This window comes from Heliconius melpomene, chromosome 21, assembly GCF_056956725.1.
Source record: "Heliconius melpomene rosina isolate 202511_hmr_F chromosome 21, ASM5695672v1, whole genome shotgun sequence".
NCBI lineage: Eukaryota > Metazoa > Arthropoda > Insecta > Lepidoptera > Nymphalidae > Heliconius > Heliconius melpomene.
In genome coordinates, this window is record NC_140409.1 from 5,598,908 (window position 1) to 5,620,776 (window position 21,869).

At 33.2% G+C, this 21,869-nt stretch overlaps 2 protein-coding genes across 2 annotated transcripts; one reads left to right on the forward strand and one right to left on the reverse strand.

Annotated features, from left to right (window-relative positions):
• Positions 1-791: 791 nt before the first annotated feature.
• LOC146527002 (trypsin beta-like) lies at positions 792-7,013 on the forward strand. Its single transcript, XM_085206631.1, has 7 exons — positions 792-869; positions 2,517-2,650; positions 2,857-3,018; positions 4,949-5,042; positions 5,597-5,719; positions 6,396-6,592; positions 6,670-7,013. Exons 1-7 carry the CDS (start codon positions 792-794, stop codon positions 7,001-7,003), a joined length of 1,122 nt encoding a protein of 373 aa, XP_085062757.1. The 3' UTR covers positions 7,004-7,013.
• Positions 7,014-7,496: 483 nt separating this feature from the next.
• Positions 7,497-20,419, reverse strand: sca (scabrous). Its single transcript, XM_085206290.1, has 6 exons — positions 20,139-20,419; positions 14,718-14,883; positions 13,835-14,002; positions 9,730-10,188; positions 9,418-9,618; positions 7,497-9,202 (listed from the first exon to the last, which is right to left on the reverse strand). The coding sequence occupies exons 1-6, from the start codon at positions 20,306-20,308 to the stop codon at positions 8,486-8,488; spliced, it is 1,881 nt and encodes a 626-aa protein (XP_085062416.1). The 5' UTR covers positions 20,309-20,419; the 3' UTR covers positions 7,497-8,485.
• Positions 20,420-21,869: the final 1,450 nt, after the last annotated feature.

Here is a 21,869-nt window from a genome sequence, read left to right on the forward strand (position 1 = left end):
TCCGCTAGTATAGCTATATGACAATAAAATACTTAGTATTTTCTTACGTGCCATATAGCTACCTTAAGAAATAAAATAATAATATGACGGAGAAATTTAAATAATTACCAATTTATATATTTGACGTACCTAAGTAGGAATTAGAATAAATAAATAGATTGCTTGATTTCGTTTAATTACAATTTTAAACACTTATTGACTAAGTTGTTGTAGACATCACAAACATGTGGGCACATCGGAGCGAGACGAGTCGGGCGAAGTTTTAGTCAATATTACATTAATTTATCGTATTCCTTAATAAAATTGAAAATAATACATATTAATACATAGAAACAGTTATAAAAAAAAATAATAATTTGACATTTTATTATGCTTAAGCTTTAGATTATAAAAACATCAAAACTAAGCCTCATTGATTTAGAAAACTGTCAATAATATATCTAATTGAACTTATAATGAAGTCTTCGTGGGTTGTTATTTGTAAGTGTAAATGGAAATTTCGTTAATCATTATATTTAAACCAGACCAGTCGTGGCACAAGCGTAAGACTGCACTCGACAGGTTGTGAGTTCGATTCCCATTCGAGGAAATGAAATATTTATTACTTTCATTCTGGTGTCGGGGCAAAGCGCGGAATTCGGTGAAAAGTAGGGAGCGGAGTGTCTTAACAATAGGCTCCCTCTACCTACCCTGCTTTATTTGGGCTGAAAACAACACAATTACTTATATTTTGTTCAACAGTGTTCTGGACCTCTCAGTGTAATAAACAAACGGCAAATTCGTCGAATCAAATGAAACAAGAACCTGACGCGTTGTTTGAAGCTACCGGATATCCTTTGACAGGCGATATACCGATATTAAATCGGAAGGTTAACACGTACACAGATTTTTATATAAAAGTGCATACAAAGTGCATAGTTTTTGTTTAATATATTTTTTTGTGTTGCAAATATGTAAAATGTATATAATATTTAAGTATTATATATACACACATACACCGTCACGACATACTATCCACTATCCCACGCATATTAGTGAAGTGAAATATTTATTTACGTTTACATTTCCATTTCTTCGCTCTGGTGTCGAGGCAAAACGCGGCGTAGAATTCTACCACTCAACACGCAATGCCTCCAGAATTCGGCAGAAAGTGGGGAACGGAGTGTCTTAACATTACGTTCTCTCCGCCTACCCTGCTGTGTGCGGGATGCAGCCTGATGCTGATCTATTTACTTAAATAAATTCACTACGAGTAGGTACATAGTAAATAGTATCTATAGTTAACTGTAAACACGAAGTTTTATGAATGCCGACCTTGCCGACCTTCGTTATTTTATAAAGCCTGAAAAATCCTCAATTTCACCTTTGTAATTCTTTTATTCATTGGAAACTTGTCAATTATACATGGATCAGATGAAAATAAGTAACTTCTATTTCGAATTTGGTTATATAGAGAATAGAGAAAAAAAGATCGAGGCCATCATGTCGCAGTGGCTAAAGCGTGTAACTGTAAACGCGACTGTTGTGAGTTCGATTCTCACTCGGGGAATTATTTAATATTTTCATTACTACGCTCTGGTGGCTCTGGCCAAAATTCGGCGGAAAGTGTAGGACGGAATGTCTTAAATCTTAACACTAGGTTCCCATGTAGCTTTTGCCTACCTCGCTATGTGTGGGATAGTAAAAAAAATAAATATTAGAAAAAAAAACTCGAAAAATAATGACATTATCTTTTTTGCCTACCTGTGATATTAGGCTTACTCGATATTTGGGAAAATTGTGTGTTATAAATATAAAATAACAGAACCAGTACCAGATGGTATATCTGCTTATCATCAGATCAAAGAGTTGTAGTAAAGAACTAAAATGTCCATGCGACCAACAAGCTTCATTATACAAATTTCTATAAATTTGTCGCGTAAATTCATTTTCTGTGAAGCGCTCGTTCGCGTTTGTATATTAGCTTTCACAATTAGTAACTTCCTCGCTACATATATTATATACTATGCGATATTCAAAGCCTTTATAAGCACATACTACTCTAAATGTCATATATTTCAAAAGCACATATTAAAAGAGATAATCTATATACTTGTATTTGTATTAGTAGTGGTCAGTCGTAGGCAGGGGGCACAAGTATGTGACTGTAAACATGACTGAAAAAAATATCAAATTATTTCAAAAAGTCTCAATTAACATTTTGGAAACAATTTTGGAAAATTCCATTTTTCTTTTTCGAGATAGAGATAGCAGAAGGGATCTCGTATGGATCAGGGATCGCCGATTGATGGTAAGTCGGCAATTTATATAAAAAACCCCTCCTCCAAACTTTAAAAGCGTTTATCTCAAAATGCCCTTTTTAAAAACGGTGCCCACTCTCAGAGAGTTTTCAAGCTATGAACTTGAAACTGGTGTTTAATATTCTTTACTTCATTCTTCATGTACCTATGGAAGCTTTTCTTCTTTTTTTGAATATGTCTATTTTTTCACACAAAAAACTGTTTAATTTTTCGTAGATATTCAGAGGTACTCGTGTCAATATAAGGGAGCATCCTTACATTGTAAGCGTCCGAAGAAAGCACTCACACTACTTAACAAGTACTTTGATAACTAAGAATCTTATTCTGACTGTCGCTCATCCTCTTTATGGGTAAAAAATAATTAAATTATTTAAGATTTAGTTATTATTATAGTATTTATTATTCAAAGGAATAAATTTTATAGTTATGTATTTAAATGTTGCTAACACGAAGCTCAAAGGCATATCTTGGTTTAAGAATTTCTACTGGACATTGCTAGCGTTAAGTGCTGAAGTCCGAATAATCCCGGGATTAAATCAAATGGTTAATATTCCAGGGTTCCCGTCCACGAGTTGCGTATAGTTGTTGGAGAAAACTACTCTGACCGAGGAACGTCCCTTCTCACCGTCTTACTTGTCGTCATACATCAAAACTTCGACCCGTACACGCTCGCTGCTGACATCGCTATGATCAGATTTTATGAAGACGTTATTTACAAGTTAGTCTATTTTTTAACCTACTTCTGTAAGTAAAGAAGGTTATCAATTCGACTAAAATCTTTGTAAAATAATTTTCACTTTTTAGTTCGTTATGAGAAGTCGGTTTTTCTTTTTGTTAAAAATTTATTTATATTTAGAAAAGTTGGTTAACCGTATTCCCAATAATAACTAATCTTCTATTAGTTATTAGTAAATTAGAATCAATGGCAATGTTATAAATTATTATTGTATCTTATTCAAGCAAGATTTATAGATTTATGTAATTTCTTTATAGTTTTTATTTATTATTCTGTCGTTCTATTCTATAGTATAGTATTACCTAACTGGGGTCAATATTAATTCTGTAGATAACTTTGAATATAAAATCATGTCTATATATTATGTTATTTTTCTGCTTCCACGGTGTATCCCTCGTGTAGCAGGTTAGGCAAAGAGCCGAGTGTTAAGACACTCTGCTCCCCATTTCCCGTCGAATTCTGGAGGCAATGCGTTTTGAGTGACGGTACCTACTCATCGCCGCGTTTGGCTTGACACCAGACCGAAGATATGAAAAGAAAAAATCAGCTTCAAGCTGTATCCTGCACACGGAGAGAACCTCGTGTTAAAACATTGCGTTCGCCACTTTCCGCCGAATTCTGTAGTCACTATTTAAGCGTATCTAATAACTTTAACAACAAAAAAAGTATTAACTCTACATTACTACAATTATTTTATAGATAAATTTCAACATATAATTTAATTTTATTAAATTTATTGTAATTATATTTATTTTATCGCGGCCGTCCTGGCGCAGTGGCACAAGGGTGTGACTGTAACGCGACGGTTGTTCGTGTGGGTTCGATCCCCACTCGAGGAAGTGAATATTTATTTACATTTATATTTCCATTTCTTCGTTCTGGTGTCGAGGCAAAGCGCGGAGTTGAATTCTGCCATTCAACACGCAATGCTTCCAGAATTCGGCAGAAAGTGGGGAACGGAGTGTCTTAAAATTGGTTCCCTCTGCCTACCCTGCTGTGTGCGGGATACGTGAAGCGTAAAGCTGATTTATTTTTTTTATTTTTTATACTTTCAATAAATTGTTGCTGACGTAGTACTAAACATATATACGAGTATATATAATTATATTTTATAGATAACATCTACCTTTCGTTCTCTTGTACTCAGATTTTTCAACCTACCATAAAAAGAATATTATTTAATTGGGAGATGGAAGCGCAATGAAAAGTAAATATATACACTAACAAATGCTGAAGCTTAATTGATCTATATTCAGCTATTTCTAGAATGTATATTGCTGTTTGATTTTTAAATAATATTAATTTTCCATTTTTAAAGTCAGTTTTCCTACATTATTTCAGATTAAATTAAATCTCTTAGTAACATAAGTGATTTAGTTAGCCTAAAGATTTGATTATTTTAACTTCTTCGTAAATTTATAGGAAAATTTTCAGCAATTGAGGAGCGGAAGTGTATTAATAGGATCGGAGTGTCTTAACAGTAGGTTTCCAGGTTCCCTCTGCCTAGGCTGCTATGTGATACACTCAAATAGTTATCGTAAAGTATTTTTATTTAGCTTTTTTGTTGTATTTTATCATTAAAATCTTGGAAGTAAAATTTATGTTTACTACGACAATACCAGCAACATGTATTTAAGCACTCCAGTCAATATAAATCTCGACTATATTACTAAACACAGAATTTCTCTCTTTTTAGTATAATATTCATCTAGAACTAGGTTACATATATATTTTTTGAGTTGTCTCTTTAATTTCAATCGATACGTTCGAACTAAATTTTGAATTGAAATGGACTTCGTAGATTAAATTCCTGTAATAGACTACCTAGGTATTAGGTATTTGGATTTGGCAATGCTCGAAGCGACAAATGTGTTTGACGATTTGTGTACCTACCTACGTTCTTATATTTCAGGACATCCGTAAGGAGTATTTCCCTTGTAATGCCTCATATGCCCTTAACTGATATCTCTGGGTATGTCACCGGCTGGGGCAGATGCGATCTTACGGTACGTACGGTCTATTTCCAAGGTTGAACATTAATTTGTACTTTTTAATATTGTTAAAGTGCTATTCCACACTTAGGAAAGAAAAATCCTTTTTTTTTAGAAATGTATAAAAATTTTAACGTAGCGGGATTCGAACCTGCTCTAGGCCTCTAGGAAGCCGTCCACCGGGACGCAGGTTCAGTTCACTTTTGGATATGTTCTTTTTTTGTCTTCTATATACATATATAAAATCGATAGGTCACTCACTCATCACGAAATTTCAGAAACTACATGTGCTAGGAATCTCAAATTTTGCATCTGCTCGCTAAGACGGGAATTGGCAATATTCGATTTCCAAGGGGTTGTTTTTGGGGTCGAAAGTTTGTATGAAACTTCGTTACTACAAATGCTAGAAGTCTCAAGTTTTGCATAGACGTCACTACGACGTAGTCATGGAGATAAAAATTAATAATAACATAGTTCACGCGGGTGAAACCGCGAGCGGACCGCTAGTATTATATATAGGCACGTTTGAAATTACTATATTTCATTAAGAGATTTTGCCTTTGTCTTAGGAAAAAGACTTGTGTCTCCCTCGTTCATCACAGTATAATCCAGATGAGAAAATGGATCCTATGCTCCGAACAGTTTCGGTCACTCTGGCATTATCAAATCTATACTGTGAAGGATACGAGATAGTAAGTTAAAATAATTTATTTGCAATGCCTTCACTCATTTGTTTGAATACAAAGTAGAAATTTTCATTGATTAAAAACGTTAACTTTGTTTTTTATGCTATTGTTAGTTTTGACTATGCCATATATTTGTACTATAGGTAACTCAGTTATTTTAATATTAAAGCATTACTAAACATATGTAGAATATAACTTAACACTAAGTTCCCAGGTTCCGTCTATATATTGTTATGTGTGATACTACTAAAGCTAAAAAAAAGCAAACTTATCTCTCACGGAGAATGAGATCTTAAAAAGGCAAAGTGTTTAAGCCAGATTAATATAATATATCCAACCGAAATAGCTAAATCTATTTGTACATAAGCACGTAGCTATGTAAAATATGTAGTATGTAGGTATCAAAATAATATTTAAAAAATTAAAATCAGCTTCACGCTGTTTCGCGCATACAACAGGCAGGGGTAACCTAGTGTTATAAGACTCCGTTTCCCACTTTCTGCCGAATTCTGGAGGCATTGCGTGTTGAGTGGCAGAACTCAACGCCGCGGTTTGTCTCGATACCAGAGCGTAGAAATGGAAATATAAACGTCAATAAATATTTCACTTCCTCGAGTGGGGATAGAACCCACAAGCGAAATAATATTGTTATATTTTTTCAATGTTTTGTTTGTACTTAAAGCATAATGTACGAATTGGCGATGGTATGCTATGCACTGGAACAGCCCGAGAGGAGAACCCAACAGTCGGATGTTTGGCCGTGCCTGGATCTCCACTTGTCGTAGGAGGAAAATTGGCCGGCATTCTATCATGGGGTTTCGGTTGTGGCTATGCCCACGATCTACCGCTTGTGTACACTAGTGTACAGTATTATACGAAGTAAATATGCAAATATTTATTTTTTATATTTCAATATCTTATTAAGTTTGTAGAATATAAATATTTTACTATTTTAGATGGATAGCTCACAACATTATGATTTTTCGCAAAATAAGTAAGGAGAATTTCGCTCCTTTATTCCAAGCTACAAGGGCATATGTTATAATAGAGTGGCTTTCGAATACCAGAGTCCTCAAACCTATATTACACAATCATTCACTATACGACGACATTCAGCAGATACAGGTCGATCAGGAGCTTGCAAAGTTGCAGGGACACTTATATGATATTAGAGACTTCGTTATCAATGAGGACTATCATTCAAGAAAAGAGCAGATGTACCAGAAGATATTAAGTATTAATGAAACCAAAAGTAATAAAATTGCCTCCATAAATATATTGTTACCATAGTAAAAAAATATTAAAGGCAAATAAGATATTCAATTTATCTATTCATTAGTAAATCTATCTTTGTTAATATTTGTTTAGCGAGAGTGTGAGTAGTGCAAAGTTATTGACTAAATTTAAAATATTACCAAATGTAAATGGCGGCCATGGCGCAGTGAAACTTTGTAAGTTCTATCTCTATTCGGGGTAATGATAAATAATGAATTATATTTAAGATATTTAATATTATTTGCTGTCCACGATTTCGTTTACGATTTGATCTTTGCCATACCACACACGTTGTCATTGAAATTTGGACTCAAATCTATACAGTCTTTACTTTAAGAAGTATATAATTATGTTACAAAATATACATAATACTTAATTTTACAATAAAGACAGTTTCAAACAAATCCAGACAAACAATGTAGCTATTTTTTTTTCTATATAGAATGTATAGACAAACTTTCAAGAATAGTGAAGAACAGATAAGAATTTAATAAATAAAACAATAATATATTTTTTAATACATTTATTTGGTTTAAATCCCTTGGTAGGTGCGCAACACGTAATATTTAGTAATCAATGATATCATAATAGCTAGTGGGGTCTAACGCACTTGGCGTTTGAACTAATAAAAACAGTAATAATTCATCATTGTTAAACTATCTTAATAAAAAGTAGAATGCCTGCAATGGTGAGCCGTGAGCCTTGTTAACATAATATCTATATAAAAATAAAACAAAATGAGATATAATAATATGACACAATAAAAATAAAACTAAAATATTTATCCCATATGATATTACAATCATTATCATAATTACACTTACTACCAAGTACAGTACAAATTTATCAAGTAGCAATTCTGAAGTATGCCAGATACTTCAAGGTCTTCCTAAGAACCTTTTCAGTTGAATGTTTAGTTAAAATTAGTTTAGTTTACTTCATAACATGATTGCCCAAACGTTGTAAACATATTTTTAAATAATTTAACAGTAAAGATAATAAATTAATCTCACCGTGACATAAAACTATACAAATCAAATAATCTAGATAAACATATTTAAAAAGTTATAATTAATTAAAAATAAATAAATACGATACCCCAAATTTTATAAAATAACAATAAATCGCCTCCCTGTCCGATCATAGGCCTTAAAACAATCCTGGCAGCTCTCTTATACGCCACCACGAGAATGTGGAAAGTCCCACAACTTTTCATCAAATTTAAGCAAATAATTGACAAATGTGGCAAAGAAAATTAATTGAATGAAATAAAATTTGCTACTAAACTTTACTAAATTAATTATAAAGTAGCGAGGCGAGATATATTTTGACTACGAGCGTCTCAACTATTTAATCTGAAACTTTAAATATAAGTACCATTGTTTTACTAGTTTATCTTTGGTATATGATAATAATTATAGTGTTTTATTTAAAAGCACGAATGTGCAACTATATCAATGAATAATTAAGTTGAAATGTTAAAATTCTATAGTAAACTTAAGAACAGCCAGGTCGGCGAAACAGGCGCATCTCGCTCGTTGCTACCGCGATCCATTCGTTCCTAGCGGAGTCGAACCATGTCAATCCTAGAGTGTATTTTCCGTTTATATTCACGTGTTGGCAATGAGAGAACCACCATCCTCCTTCATAGTTTCTAGCGCAGTGCGTATTAGAGATATCTCTATCGCGATCAATGGCAGAAAACTCCATGTGATTTTGATATTCAAAAGCATCGCTTGCGTTTCCCTTATATCCGCCCACATCTAAAACATATCCGTCGTCAGCGTTGCCCACAGTGAAGTGCTCGTACTCGGCGTACCATCCGCTACCGTAAATATCAGTCATTTCAATTTTCATAGAGGAACAGTTGTCTGACGTCAGATGGTGCATAGACTCCAATCCGAGCCAATACTCTGAAGCTGGGTTGCCAAAGCCGCGAGCATATTCATCGTACCTACGATTGAACTCAATCGACCCGTTGTATCGACGTTGGAGAAGAGTGTTGCCACTATCGCACCAGGTTTCAATTGGCGTTTTTCCGGGATGAATTAGGTAAGTGCCTGCTGGTCCTGTTACGGCGGAACAATCCCTCGGAAGTTGGCTTACCAAGTCCTCGTATTCATGTTCAATAGGCTGCAACTCTTTAACTTCACCCATGAGTTCAGGCAGTGGAATGCCAACATTGCCGTTGGTTTCAGACTGATTGACTTCACTCTGTAGAAATTAAAATGTGTGTTATGTATTATATTTCGATTAGTGTGAGAGAAATGTTTATAAAATCACCACAATCAAAGTAATTTGACATTGTTTATTGAATAGTATTATGTTTTAGATGTTACTTTTAAATACAAATAAAGAAAATTACGTAAAAGTAATAAAATAAAAAAAAAAACAGTAATAATAAAATTTAACAAGACGGAAATACTAACCTTAAGAATATGGTCATTGAGGCGATAATAATGTTGCTTGGATTTGTTCTCTAAATCAATGATGGAATCATTAATTTTTTTCATCACCAAACGATCCATCTCTGCACGGTCTATTGTGTTGCTAACGCTTACAGCAATCGCTTTCACTGATTGTCGCAGATTCTCCTGATCTTCTTTTATGTATGAAGATTGAGCGTTGAGCTACAATAAAAGATAATAAGAAAAATAAATTTACAGCGAAATTATAAAAGAAAAGAGAAAAAGAAAACCGAACAGAAAATAATAAGGAAAAAATATCGATATTCTCCTTACCTGGGCGAAACTGACGTCAAGTTTAGAAATTTCCTTTCGGAATTCGGGAATCGTTTTGTCAGCCTTATTTTCAATGCTTTCAACGTCTTCGCGTAATTCTAACATAGAAGCGTGAACTTTGTCAAAGTCCGATATTTTTACCGTTGCATTTTTAATCTCATCTCGTAGTTCATTGTATTGGATATCAAGGAAGTCGACTCTAGCCGAAACTAAGTTCCAGTTGGATTTTTCGACCCTGTCTAGGCGTCTTTGGACATCGAGTATTTGAGTTTGTAAGTTTTGCTGAAACTCGTCGAGTTGATCCTGGCTGTGGGCAAGTCGGGCTATTTGAGTGTGAACCATCTTATTGTGACGCAGCTTATGCGGATGTTTGAGCTTCTGCTCTACTCTGTTATCTTGCGGTTTCAAAACCTCGTTATAGCTGTTCTGGTCGTACTCACTGAGTTGCTTCGCTTTCAACTGAAACAATAAACCGTAGCGTACAATCAGTTAAATTAAAAAATAATATTCGTCTCTACAAATAGTATAACTACGATATATTTAAATGATTGACTAATTATGAAGATTATTATATAATATTTATTTTATCATTTTATTTAGTGTCAGATATTTCGTCTTTGTAGTTTCATTACACTGAGATCCGTACGTGTTGCCAAAAGGCTAGCGAACCACGAATCTATTGTCCTTTTGTCGAGTTTCGATTCACTCTGAATAAGTAAGTATGCTATGCGAATATACCTACGTTCAATTTAGCGGCATGTGAGAGCAAATTGCTATCCACCTGATTTAAGCTACAGATACGGCATAGGAAAATTATACGTAATTTAATAACAGTAATTTAAATAATAAGTACAAATGTTATAAACAATTTAATCAAAAATATTTTAAAAAAATATATCAGGACCACGATCAACGAAATACTTAATAAATATTTGTAAGAATTGAGATATAGTTTATACTGGTTCAAAAAATATATATTTTTTCTAATGTTGGTAGTTAATAACTTAACTTGTTGATATTTATTATAACATTTTCACAGAGATTTCACATAGTTGGAGGTTGTAGGTTTTCACATAGGAAGAGAGATGAAAGGCTCTGTTCGATTGGAAATGTTCACAAATACATAGGTGTCCACTGCAGTTATAACAGTAAAAGCGGTAAATGAGATATGAAGATCACTTCTTTAATTCTTGAATTTAAACAGACCAATTCATACACTATTGGAAGCTTATAGAAAAATATCACCGGGTTAAATTTATTTATTATTAGTAGAGCCACAAGAATTTGCTATAGTGTGTGTAATAATAATCCTCAGCTTTCTCTGCCTCTGTGACTAATAACAATATTTAATATATTTGCAGAAGAATGGTTTTTATTTATTAACAAGTAAAATAACACACAAGGATGAGATTAAAGCTAAACTTCTAAATGACGTCGACTATATTTAACTGCAAGAACAAGTTTAATCTAGAAGTAGCTAGATGCTGATATGATAACATACGCATAAATCTATTACATAAAAGAGGAGCAGGTATAATGTACATACATAGAAGGAATTCCTGAAGTAAATATTTTAAATAATGCTCATAAGAATTGCTTACGCTTCCATACGCAAGCATTTTTAAAATGGCAAAAACGTTCTCTGTTCATTCAAAAGTACGATTCAAAAAAAAATGTATTCAACCAACCATTTTGTTGGAACGTATCCGTTTACATTATAACAAAAAATAAAAATCGACAAATCTATTTATTCGATAAACTCGAAAAGAAGGAATCAGTTTGCATGACTTGTGTGCATTGAGAATATATAGCGTTAACTACGTGACCCAATCGACATATTATATCGATATATATATATATATATATATATATATATGCAAATATATATTGTACATACATCTATACAAACAAACTGACATATAAATGTTTGACATTTTCGATTATACAAAATATATTACAAAAATAATTGTATTTTCGAGTGCATCTGGTCGAACGGACAGTAATAATAAAAGTGATGAGCGATATGCATTTTAACATTTCTGCCCTGCCTTTGATGCTGTTTAATTGGCATGTGATTATATCGATACATCCCTACGCTATGATGTTGCCCGCGTTGTAGTGTTGTGCAGCACGTCACTCAATCAACATCGATAAACGAATGAGCCTATCGAAGTTTTTCAAAGGAAAATGTTACACAATGTTGGAAATACATTTTATAAAGTTATCAACATAACGTACAGCTAGTGATGTATAAATAATATTCCGTAGCTATAGAAGATTTCGTTTTTTTTTTATGACAGCGAAGAAATTATATTGGAAGCCTATAAAAAATAATATACATTAATTATTATATTTTTAATACAATAATTTAATATTAGAAATAATTAATTCAACATATTTTTTTTAAATTTAATTTTTTTTATAAGTTATTGTACTGAGTGGATATTTGAATACAAGCTTACATGTTGTAACAAAAACAATCACGTCAGCTTAATTAATTATTGCCGGTGATCAATTTTCGTGTAAATTATTTCGTAAGTTGGCGGTGTGAGGTCCTCTTCCTTTTTGTCTCCATTAAACGGCTTGGTTGAACAACATTTACGAGCGGGTTCTTGGAGGCTTTCAAGGAATAATTTCTCACGGTTCTCTTTTGAACGTAATGACGGCACTACTGTTTAATAATAAGTTCGTATAAAGAATGAAATCTTATACAAATCATAACAATTAAAAGCATTCGCATAATTATTTTAATTTATTATCTATAAAAACAAAGATATATACATACTTTATGTATATAACATTTAAAATCTAGAACCTTTTAATATAATAGATTGTAACAGTTGACAGTGCCACGCTTTGCTTCGACACCAGAGCGAAGAAATGTAAATATAAACGTAAATAAATATTTCACTTCCTCGAGTGGGGATCGAACCCACAACCGTCACGTAACGTGAGTCACATCTTCGTGCCGCTGCGCCACGACGGCCTACGATACTTATATAATATTACGATAATCTCTATTTCAATATAAGCGCGCAAGGTACCCGTGCAATGGATGAAGCAAAAATATTCCATGGGATCCGGCGGTCGGTCGCCCGTTTGTCGTTTCCCATACCGCCATTATGCACTGCATCAATGGAATTTCCGCGGTGCGAGTGGAGCAGGTGCATGCCATTCAGATTTCGCGACAATTCCGTTTTTTGTTCATGTTCGCGCAATATTCACTATTGATTTGTTGTAAGCTATAACATTACTTACGCTATATCAGAATATGAAGGTAGGCAATCCCTTCCAGTGTTAAGACACTACGCTCGCCAATTTCTGCCGAATTCTAGAGGCATTGCGTATTGAGTTGCGGAACTTAACGCCGCAATTAAGAGTAGGGTTAAGGACGAATTGATTTTTGTTATAACTATGTTAATTATATTCCCTTGCAATCATATTGACCGGTAAAAAGTCGCATGGGCAACGGTTTGCGACGGTTGGAACCATCGAGCGTGAAGAGGGTCAGCACCTGTTATTAGAATTTACGGTTGATCTCTATGCATTTGTTTGGAATGTAAAATTATAATATTTTATAATTATTATGTAGACGTATATTCCTATGTACCCAGTATTCTCCTAATAAGACAAGGTATTTAAAAATATCCATACATTTTAATTTAAGTAAGGAATGGAAAAAGAAAATTTTGAAATAGTATATTTCCTAATGTTTTACATATAAGGAACTCTATCTCTAATTGCGAAACATCCTTAAGCAGAACGGTAAAACCAATTTATATAATGGTAACACAATGACTGCTGTTAGACGTAGCCGGATGGCTAACTTTGTTTTGCGTACAAAATTTCTCTCATCCGTTTTTAATCACGCCACTGTCACTTGCAGTTTCACAAAGCTTAGCGAGCTTTGAAAAACACGAGGACGAGGACGAGGACGAGATATTATTGCATTTTATATTAAGTTAAATTCCATATCGTTCATACTTGTTGGTTTATTACTGTTTAATAAATATCTTTCTTTGTTGTTGTATTAGTTTTTTTCTTTTGTCTATTTATAAACGGAAATTACTTTTTAACTATAACCTTTTTTAAGTCCAAAACTCACCTCTTTAGAGATTTTTCCGAAACGCGCCCGTAGTTGTGCAGTCGCGTTTCGCGCCTCCTGCGCCTCGTACTTGAGGCGGCTGACCTCGTTGTCCAACTTGTCGACGCGAGCCTCGTGGGTACGATAAAGTTGGATCAAATCTAAATTCTCCGACAGAGCTCGTCGTATCTAAAACGGATACTCAGTTTAAATTTAAATACAATTGGTTTCCTATTTAAAAAAAAATATTTTTTTTAAAAAGTTATTTAAAGACATCCCGCACACAGCAGGCTAGGCAGAGGGAACCTCATGTTAAGACACTCCGTTCCCCACTTTCCGCCGAATTTTGGAGGCATAAAAGACATTACAATCACAGAAATTTAATTTGGAAAAACGGAAGAGACATACATACATATCTATAAAATGCTGCAATAATGCTTAAGATATTTAATGTTATGTTGTAAAGTTCAATCCAAATAAAATAAAGTTCTAATATATTAATTCAATTTTCATATTCAATAAATTTCAATGCTTCGTAAGTGGACCTAATAATAAATTTATTGTATTTAGTATAGAATTTGTAATTATAATGTTTCAATATGTACGAAATGCTTATTTAAAATATTTGTTGAAACTAATTTCACTTGAAATGAGTTAATAGTTAAGACTAATTAACAAATCATTTAATTCATTCAGTATTTGTATTCGTTTGATAGCTTCACGCTGTATCCCGCACACAGTAACCCTACTGTAGGCAGAGGGAACCTAGTGCTAATACAAAATAAGTGGCGGAACTTAACGCCGCGCTCTGTCTCGATACCAGAGCGAAGATATGAAAACAAAATAGATTCAAAATTCATATCTATTATTATTTTGTTATACTCGTAAAAAACTATGAACCAACCTGATTACGCATAGTGTGGAGTTGCCGTAAGAGCTGTGAACTGTTGACGCTGTGGGAGAGCTCGCGCATCTCAATCCGGAGCTCTTTCATGGAACTGGTGGCCCACTCGAGGGTAGCTTGCTCGTTTCGTTCATGGTTGTTGGTGCATCCAACCGCAGGAGTTTCCCTACAAATAAAAATATATTTTAATAAAATGTGAAACCTACGAACGTACCTTAACTTAGTTTATTTTTATTAATCTCCCTATCACCGATGAGCAGAGAGGATGCACAGCGGGAATTTAAATAATAAATCAAAAATGAATATCGAAGCTGCCTTGGTGAATTTTTATTTCTAAAGCTTCAACGTGCTGATTAAAAACTCGGTCGGTTTTTTTACACTTTTTGTAGTAAATGTTACCACCAAATACATCAGCTTCACGCTCTATCCCGCACACAGCAGGGTAGGCTGGGGGAACATAGTGTTAAGACACTCCGTTTTCCGTTCCACACCTTTGTGCTCCTGCACCACGCTGGCGTCCAGATAAAACTAATGAATAAGGAATTCCTAACCACCAGCGGCCAACTCTATTAGTATATAATGAAATCGATGTATTTACGGGTGCAGTGGTAGATGAAATTTAAAAGGGTACAACGAACAGGATGCAATGCCACGCAACAGTGGTCGTAGCGGGTCTCCCCTCCGCTCTATATTATCCATACATACAAAATACATAATTAAAATATAAAAACTGTATAGATTTATTTACTATTAACGACTTTCTAAGTTAATATAGGCGTAATTAAGTTTTTTACGTTAAAAAAAATAGAATACAGCCTATTTATTGATTAAAAAATGTAAATATGTGATGATAAATATCATGGAATACTATGTAATATCATGTGTGTTCGCCTTTTACAGCCAAAGATTAAAGACCCGTAAAATAAAAATATTCAGATAGCATAAATCAATATTTAAATATAGATATATAAGGTTTTTTTTAAATAATATCTGTATTTGATGCAGTAGTACGATATCGATAGATAACTGATAGATGAAAAAGTAAACTTAAAACGTACCTATGGAAGGAAGTCTTAATATACCATTCACTAACTATATTTACAGAATGATATAATAATGTGATATTAATTCAACCTACTTTTCATATCTTGGAACTTGGAAATTTATAAAATTAATACGTGTGGTTTTTAACGCCCGTACCTACTCATATGTAAATTATGAATGAAAACAACATCTCAAGATCGCTCTCTGATTTGAGATCGATATAAATGAGGATAACACACGTGTTTGTACATAATATGTGAACTGGCCTAACAATGCTCTCCGAATAACAAATCTGATGTGATGTACCGGTTAAGCCAACTAAAAATACAATACAATACGGCAATTTGAATAAGGATTGAACCCAAATTGGATTTTAATAGTATTAATGCATCATTATAATGTTGTTGCTAAATATAATTAATACATGGCACAATTGCTATTGAGGTAGCGCGAGTTAGGAGCTGCCATAATTAAATTCTAAAACGATTAAACTTTCTATTGTTTTATTGTGCGTTCAATTTGTCAATATTTCTTTAAAATAGCTAATTGCGATAGATGTACATTTATGAAAAAGTTGTCATACGAGTTGCCAATTGTCCAATGAACTAGCAAGCAACTAGAATATTAAACTCAAGCAAATTTGACTCTTAGCTACATTACCACTCATATTATTATTATTAAAATGTACATAGGTATTGACTTTTTTGTCAATATTTTTCATCGATTTTAAATGAATCAAGAAAATAATTAAAGTAAATCGTTATTTTTTTCTATCTAAGTAATATATTTTAGTCTTGCGCCTAGATTGAAATCTATTTAAGCTAGTTTTCCTGAAGCACTGATATAAAAATTAAATATTACCAAAAAAAAAAACATACAGTCGAATTGATAACCTCTTTTTCTTACAGAAGTCGGTTAAAAAGATAGGGCAACATAAAATTAGTTTTGTTTTTAATATAGCATTTTCCAGATACGTATCACGATATCGAAATAAATAATACCTTGGACTTACTTAGCCGTCGATTTAAACACGGCCAGGTTTCTCTAATGGAACACCTGCCCTTTTGATCGCGCGTTAGAAACTCGTAGTGTATCTATTTCTTAATATTAATTTATTCATAGTTTTTAAAATCAGTAGAAAGCAAAATGTTTCAATAACTCTTTTGAAACATTAGTTAGTTGGTGGTTGGCATTAATGAATTTGTATTTTTAAAATATATAATTAAGATTATAAGTACTTAAAAATCATAATAAAAAGGTATACAACAGTTACTAAAATAAACAAGAGAATGTTTCCATAGAATGTTTCCATAGACTTAAAATCCTAAAGCATGTTTTTAAAATTTTATAATACTCAATATTATTTACATTGTTACATTATGAGTTTGTTTCACCAAAAAATATGCACCTAAGTAGTTTTATTTTTATAGTTTTATAATATCTTAAATTCTAAGATATGTAAGCTTAGAATTCTGTGTATTAAAAAAGAACAATGTAATTTAAAATTCCATAGATTTTGTCACCCTATTGGCAGTCTTCCGGATGAGGGCTGGCAGTATATTATTTCCGGTAGGAATATAAATAAACATATTACAACCAGATGTTCACCCCCATCCCTATGCTTAATAAAAATGGCTTATGCTGTTTATTATTATAAAAGTGTGCTTATAATAAAGACAATAAAACGGATATGCCGGAAGATAATAATTAGAAAAAATAATATTACGTTCACCCAGTACCATACAGTTTATTAGCGTCAAAACCCCATTAATATTTTCACAGAAGACTCTAGGAAGATTTTTATGACGTTCATTTTAATGAACATAAGAAACATATATGAATTAATTCAATTCTGATTCAATTTTTAATTTATAATTCACGATCGTATAGCTTGTTTACAAAATAAGACTAACATTTAGTGAAGGCAGCTGCCTTAGCTGCCTAGATATAAATAGGCCATAAATAAACTTTTATTGTAGATATACGCACGATGTAAACTTAGACGCAAAGTAAGGCCCGCTATAAGCGAAAGATGCAAGTGTGTGACTTCTAGCGAGATGAAATTGTGCAAAATTGATTAACAAAACATAAGAGAACAGCTGGCGTCGTTGCATTCCACGTATGCTCATTCTGTTAGGTTCGTGTTTGCAGCCTCGCGAAACTTGTTAAACCAGCCACGAACTGCCTCGCTAAGATCTTAAGCTATGGATTTAAAGCGGGAAAGCGCTGACTCGAGCCCCTCGGTCCCGGTCCCGGCCCCGGTCCTGGCCCCGGTACTCTTATATCTCAGTTAAGTATTCATGTATGCGCTGGCCGCGCTTCGAACTTTAGGTATGTATAAATGCGCTGCAGTAAAGCCAGTTCTGAACTTGCCGAGCCCACTAGTACAGGTGTTTCCAAAATTGTGATACCCGAAGCTTAGCAACCACGTAATAGTTACAAAACTTCTCGATTCTAATTTGTTCTAATTCTCTCTAGTAGCTCTCTACCTTATATATACGATTTAAGGTCTCTATGAACAATGTTGTTGTTTTTTTATCTACGGCGTTCTGAGCGTGCCAGTTCAGCACTAATATAATAATATGTGGACAAAGTTTTATCATAATCTATTGATTAATTTTGGCGTAAAAGCGTGACAAACAAACTTACATTCACATTTATAATATGAGTATGAGAGTGTGATGATGTACTAAAGACAGACAGAGTTACTTTCGAATTTATAATATAGGTATGGATATGGATAGGTATTATTTACAAAAGGAAACATATTGGATATTGGACTTTTGGTATGCAGGTATTTTGTAATTTATATTGTGTAATCCAAGCCGGAATATTACGGATAGATATTTATGTGATTGTTATTTAGCCATTATTCTATTTGCTCAGGTCCGCTTGTCCGTCTGTCTGTCACATTTACAAATTCATAGTGTAGAAGACGATTTCAACGAAACTAATAAGCTTTAATTGTTAATTGTAAAACATTATTCATTTTATTAATATAATTAATATCATATTGATGTTTCCTTTAAATTACCCATAAATAATTATATTTTATTTACTATTTATTCATTTATTCAATAATATTTAGATTATTTTCACTTTAGCGCTCGAGAAGTAAGCGCTCTAAGTGTTAGACAGGCTATAGTATATTTAAAAAGACATCGATCAGATGACCTGGTTCTCGGTAAGAGATGCTCTTTCTTTACTCTTCAAATACCTCTTGTGTCTTCAATTTTTGTATTATGACACGTTTGCGGGATTTAGCGAAGTGTAAACTAAAGTGTAACTTAATCTTTCTTTTGCCTTTGTAGGTACCTAGCTGAAGACGGTGTTAGATTTTGCATGCATGCGTGTTTAGAGTTGAGTTTTTTTTATAAATCAATTAGAAAGTAAGATTTTTTTTTTACTTTTCTATTAATATTAAAATAATTTTATGTTAAAATATATCAGCTTCACGCTGTACCCCGCACACAGCAGGGTGGGCAGAGGGAACCTAGTGTTAAGACACTCCGTTCCCTACTTTCTGCTGAATTCTGGAGCCATTGCGTGTTGAGTGGCAGAACTCGACGCCGCGCTTTGCCTCTACGAGCTACGAGCGAAGAAATGAAAATATAAACGTAAATAAATATTTCACTTCCTCGAGTGGGGATCGAACCCAGAACCGTCGCGATACAGTCACACCCCTTGTACCGCTGCGTCACGACGGCCTCAAAATACTTTATATTAAAAAAACATATTATAGTAATAAAAATAATAAAATTTCCAACAACAATCACCAAATACTGTCTATGTGACACTAAACAATGTAAACAATATAACGTCTATTATTACAAGTATTCATATTTATTAAAGTAAGTACTTTTTTTAAATTTAATATTGGTATCAAAGTCAATATAGACATTATTTATTTATTTTTTAATAAATCTACTTACTTATATCGAAGTCATTTTGACATTTATAGTATTTATTACTAAGCAAAACATATATTTATACTAAGCAAAATATATATATATTTATTTATCATTTTTTTTTGTATCCCCCATACCCGTATAATATAAAATGCTCTGCATGTAATATGTCTTATTTCTTCTGATACAAAAAATTGGGAAATAACATAAGAAAGTTGATAAAATACTAATTCCTATTATAATTCGCAGAAGCTTATTAAAAAATTCGCATTTATGCATAATTCTGTGCGCCGAGCATTACTTACTTTAAAAAAAATCAAACATTTCCAGAGTACAGAAAAAAATAAAAACATTTTTTTTAATATTTCAAAATGAAACCAAAATCAGCGATTACTGTAAACTACTAAAGAATTAAAACCAATTGACATTTACCAAAAGGATTTAGCATTAAAAAAAAGTTTCAACTTACTTAAGCTCTCTGATTTCTTTATTAAGGCGGGAAATCTCTGTGGCTTGCGAAGTTTTCAGCAACTCAATTTGTTCAGCCATCGCTTTCAAATCTTTCTGAAGGTCGATTTCGCGCGCTAACACAGTCCAAAACGATAGCATCGCACATAATACCACAGTACCGCACTTCATGATCGCGAACAAACGTGAACTAGTTGCCGGGTAGTGAGAGGCAGAGAGGTCGGCAGGAACGTCCACGGCGTTCGGAGACTCCGGCAGGACTGGGACTGGGTGGCGGTCTGCCCACTCTTATTATACAGTAAGCAGGGTGCGTTAGGCGCAGATGCGCTCAACAGTTGTTCCGAAGCCCGAAACCCACAATGATCCTGTTTCACGCTGCTAAGGCCTATACCAATTATTAAAATCATGTAACTTTTTTAAATTTCACCATACTGTTGATTTTGTGTGCATGTCTTATATAAAAATGGACAATCAGTTATTCCAATAACAATCTTTTTAGATCTTAGCATCTATAATAGGTTAATTAAAAAAAAACCAAGATAAATAATATGTATGCGTATATTCATTATATGCTTCAACGTCCCAAGTCAGATCGACTGAAAAAAATATCCGTAACATCCAACTAGGTTTTCTTACGTAAATATCAATTGTTTTCATTATGTAAATTTCATTAATAATTAATTATTTAACTACACAAAATGTTAAGCAGGCACGCTAGCACATTAGGAATTTTAGTAGAGTATGCGTTTATTAGTAGGATAGATGTACTAGTTTTATTAGGACGTCTGGTAATTTAGGTAAAAAAACAAAAACAATTATTAATTTCCTTAACTCAATATGTTCAACGCTATTTCAGAGCCTTCTCAGTACTTTAATTAAAACTAAAATTGTATCTACTTATTCGTTAAAAAGAATAAAAACAAAAGAGTAAAAGATAACAAAATCACGGTAATCCATTTTATTAAATACGAATCAGATTTCTTATACCTAAGTAAAATCAAAGTTTGTCCGTTCAACGTCGAAAGGGTACTCTCGAAATGAGTTTCACTATAATCTAGAATTTCAACGAGAAATGACAGCGCATTTTGAGGCCGTTTTTGTGACCTATTTCACCATCGTGTTTTGAAGATGTAAAACATCTTTACAATTATAATAAAATACAATTTATGTACTAATTGCGGTTCGTTCACTGTAAATGTTTTTAAATGTTGAGAATCACGAGAGGGAAATAATTCTTAATACACTTACCTATATAAATTAAAAAAATTCTGAGTTGCTTAACTGAAAGACATTCCTTTCCCCACTTTCTGCTGAATTCTGGAGGCTTTGCGTGTTGAGTGGCAGAATTCAACGCCGCGGTTTACCTCGACATCAGAGCGAAGAAATGGAAATATAAATGTAAATAAATATTTCACTTCTTCGAGTGGGGATCGAACCCACAACCGTCGCGTTACAGTCGTACCCTGCGCCACTCCGCCACGACGGTGTCGGCACGGCTTAAATAATTAGTAATCTATAAATATTATTTATGTGGATTACAATAATGCGTATTAATTTGTTTAATAATTTAATTATTTATTTATGCAATTTTTAATGTCACACATATATTTAATAAAAATCAATTATATTACATAAAAAACATTACAAATTAGAAAATATAAAATGATCTATAAGGCAATTACTACCTGAGTCGTGTGACGTCATTTTGGGTCGTCCACTACTGACCGCTACC

Bases quoted from the DNA above. Each gene is read 5' to 3' on its own strand.
- LOC146527002 (XM_085206631.1), top strand. From the start codon at position 792: ATGAAACAAGAACCTGACGCGTTGTTTGAAGCTACCGGATATCCTTTG. The intron at 870-2,516 runs GTTAACACGTAC...AATTTTTCGTAG, and splicing joins TACCGATATTAAATCGGAAG to ATATTCAGAGGTACTCGTGT. The intron at 5,043-5,596 runs GTACGTACGGTC...CCTTTGTCTTAG, and splicing joins GGGGCAGATGCGATCTTACG to GAAAAAGACTTGTGTCTCCC.
- sca (XM_085206290.1), bottom strand. From the start codon at position 20,308: ATGAAGTGCGGTACTGTGGTATTATGTGCGATGCTATCGTTTTGGACT. The intron at 9,619-9,729 runs GTAAGGAGAATA...CTTTTATTGTAG, and splicing joins TTGACGTCAGTTTCGCCCAG to CTCAACGCTCAATCTTCATA. The intron at 9,203-9,417 runs GTTAGTATTTCC...TAATTTCTACAG, and splicing joins TCAATGACCATATTCTTAAG to AGTGAAGTCAATCAGTCTGA.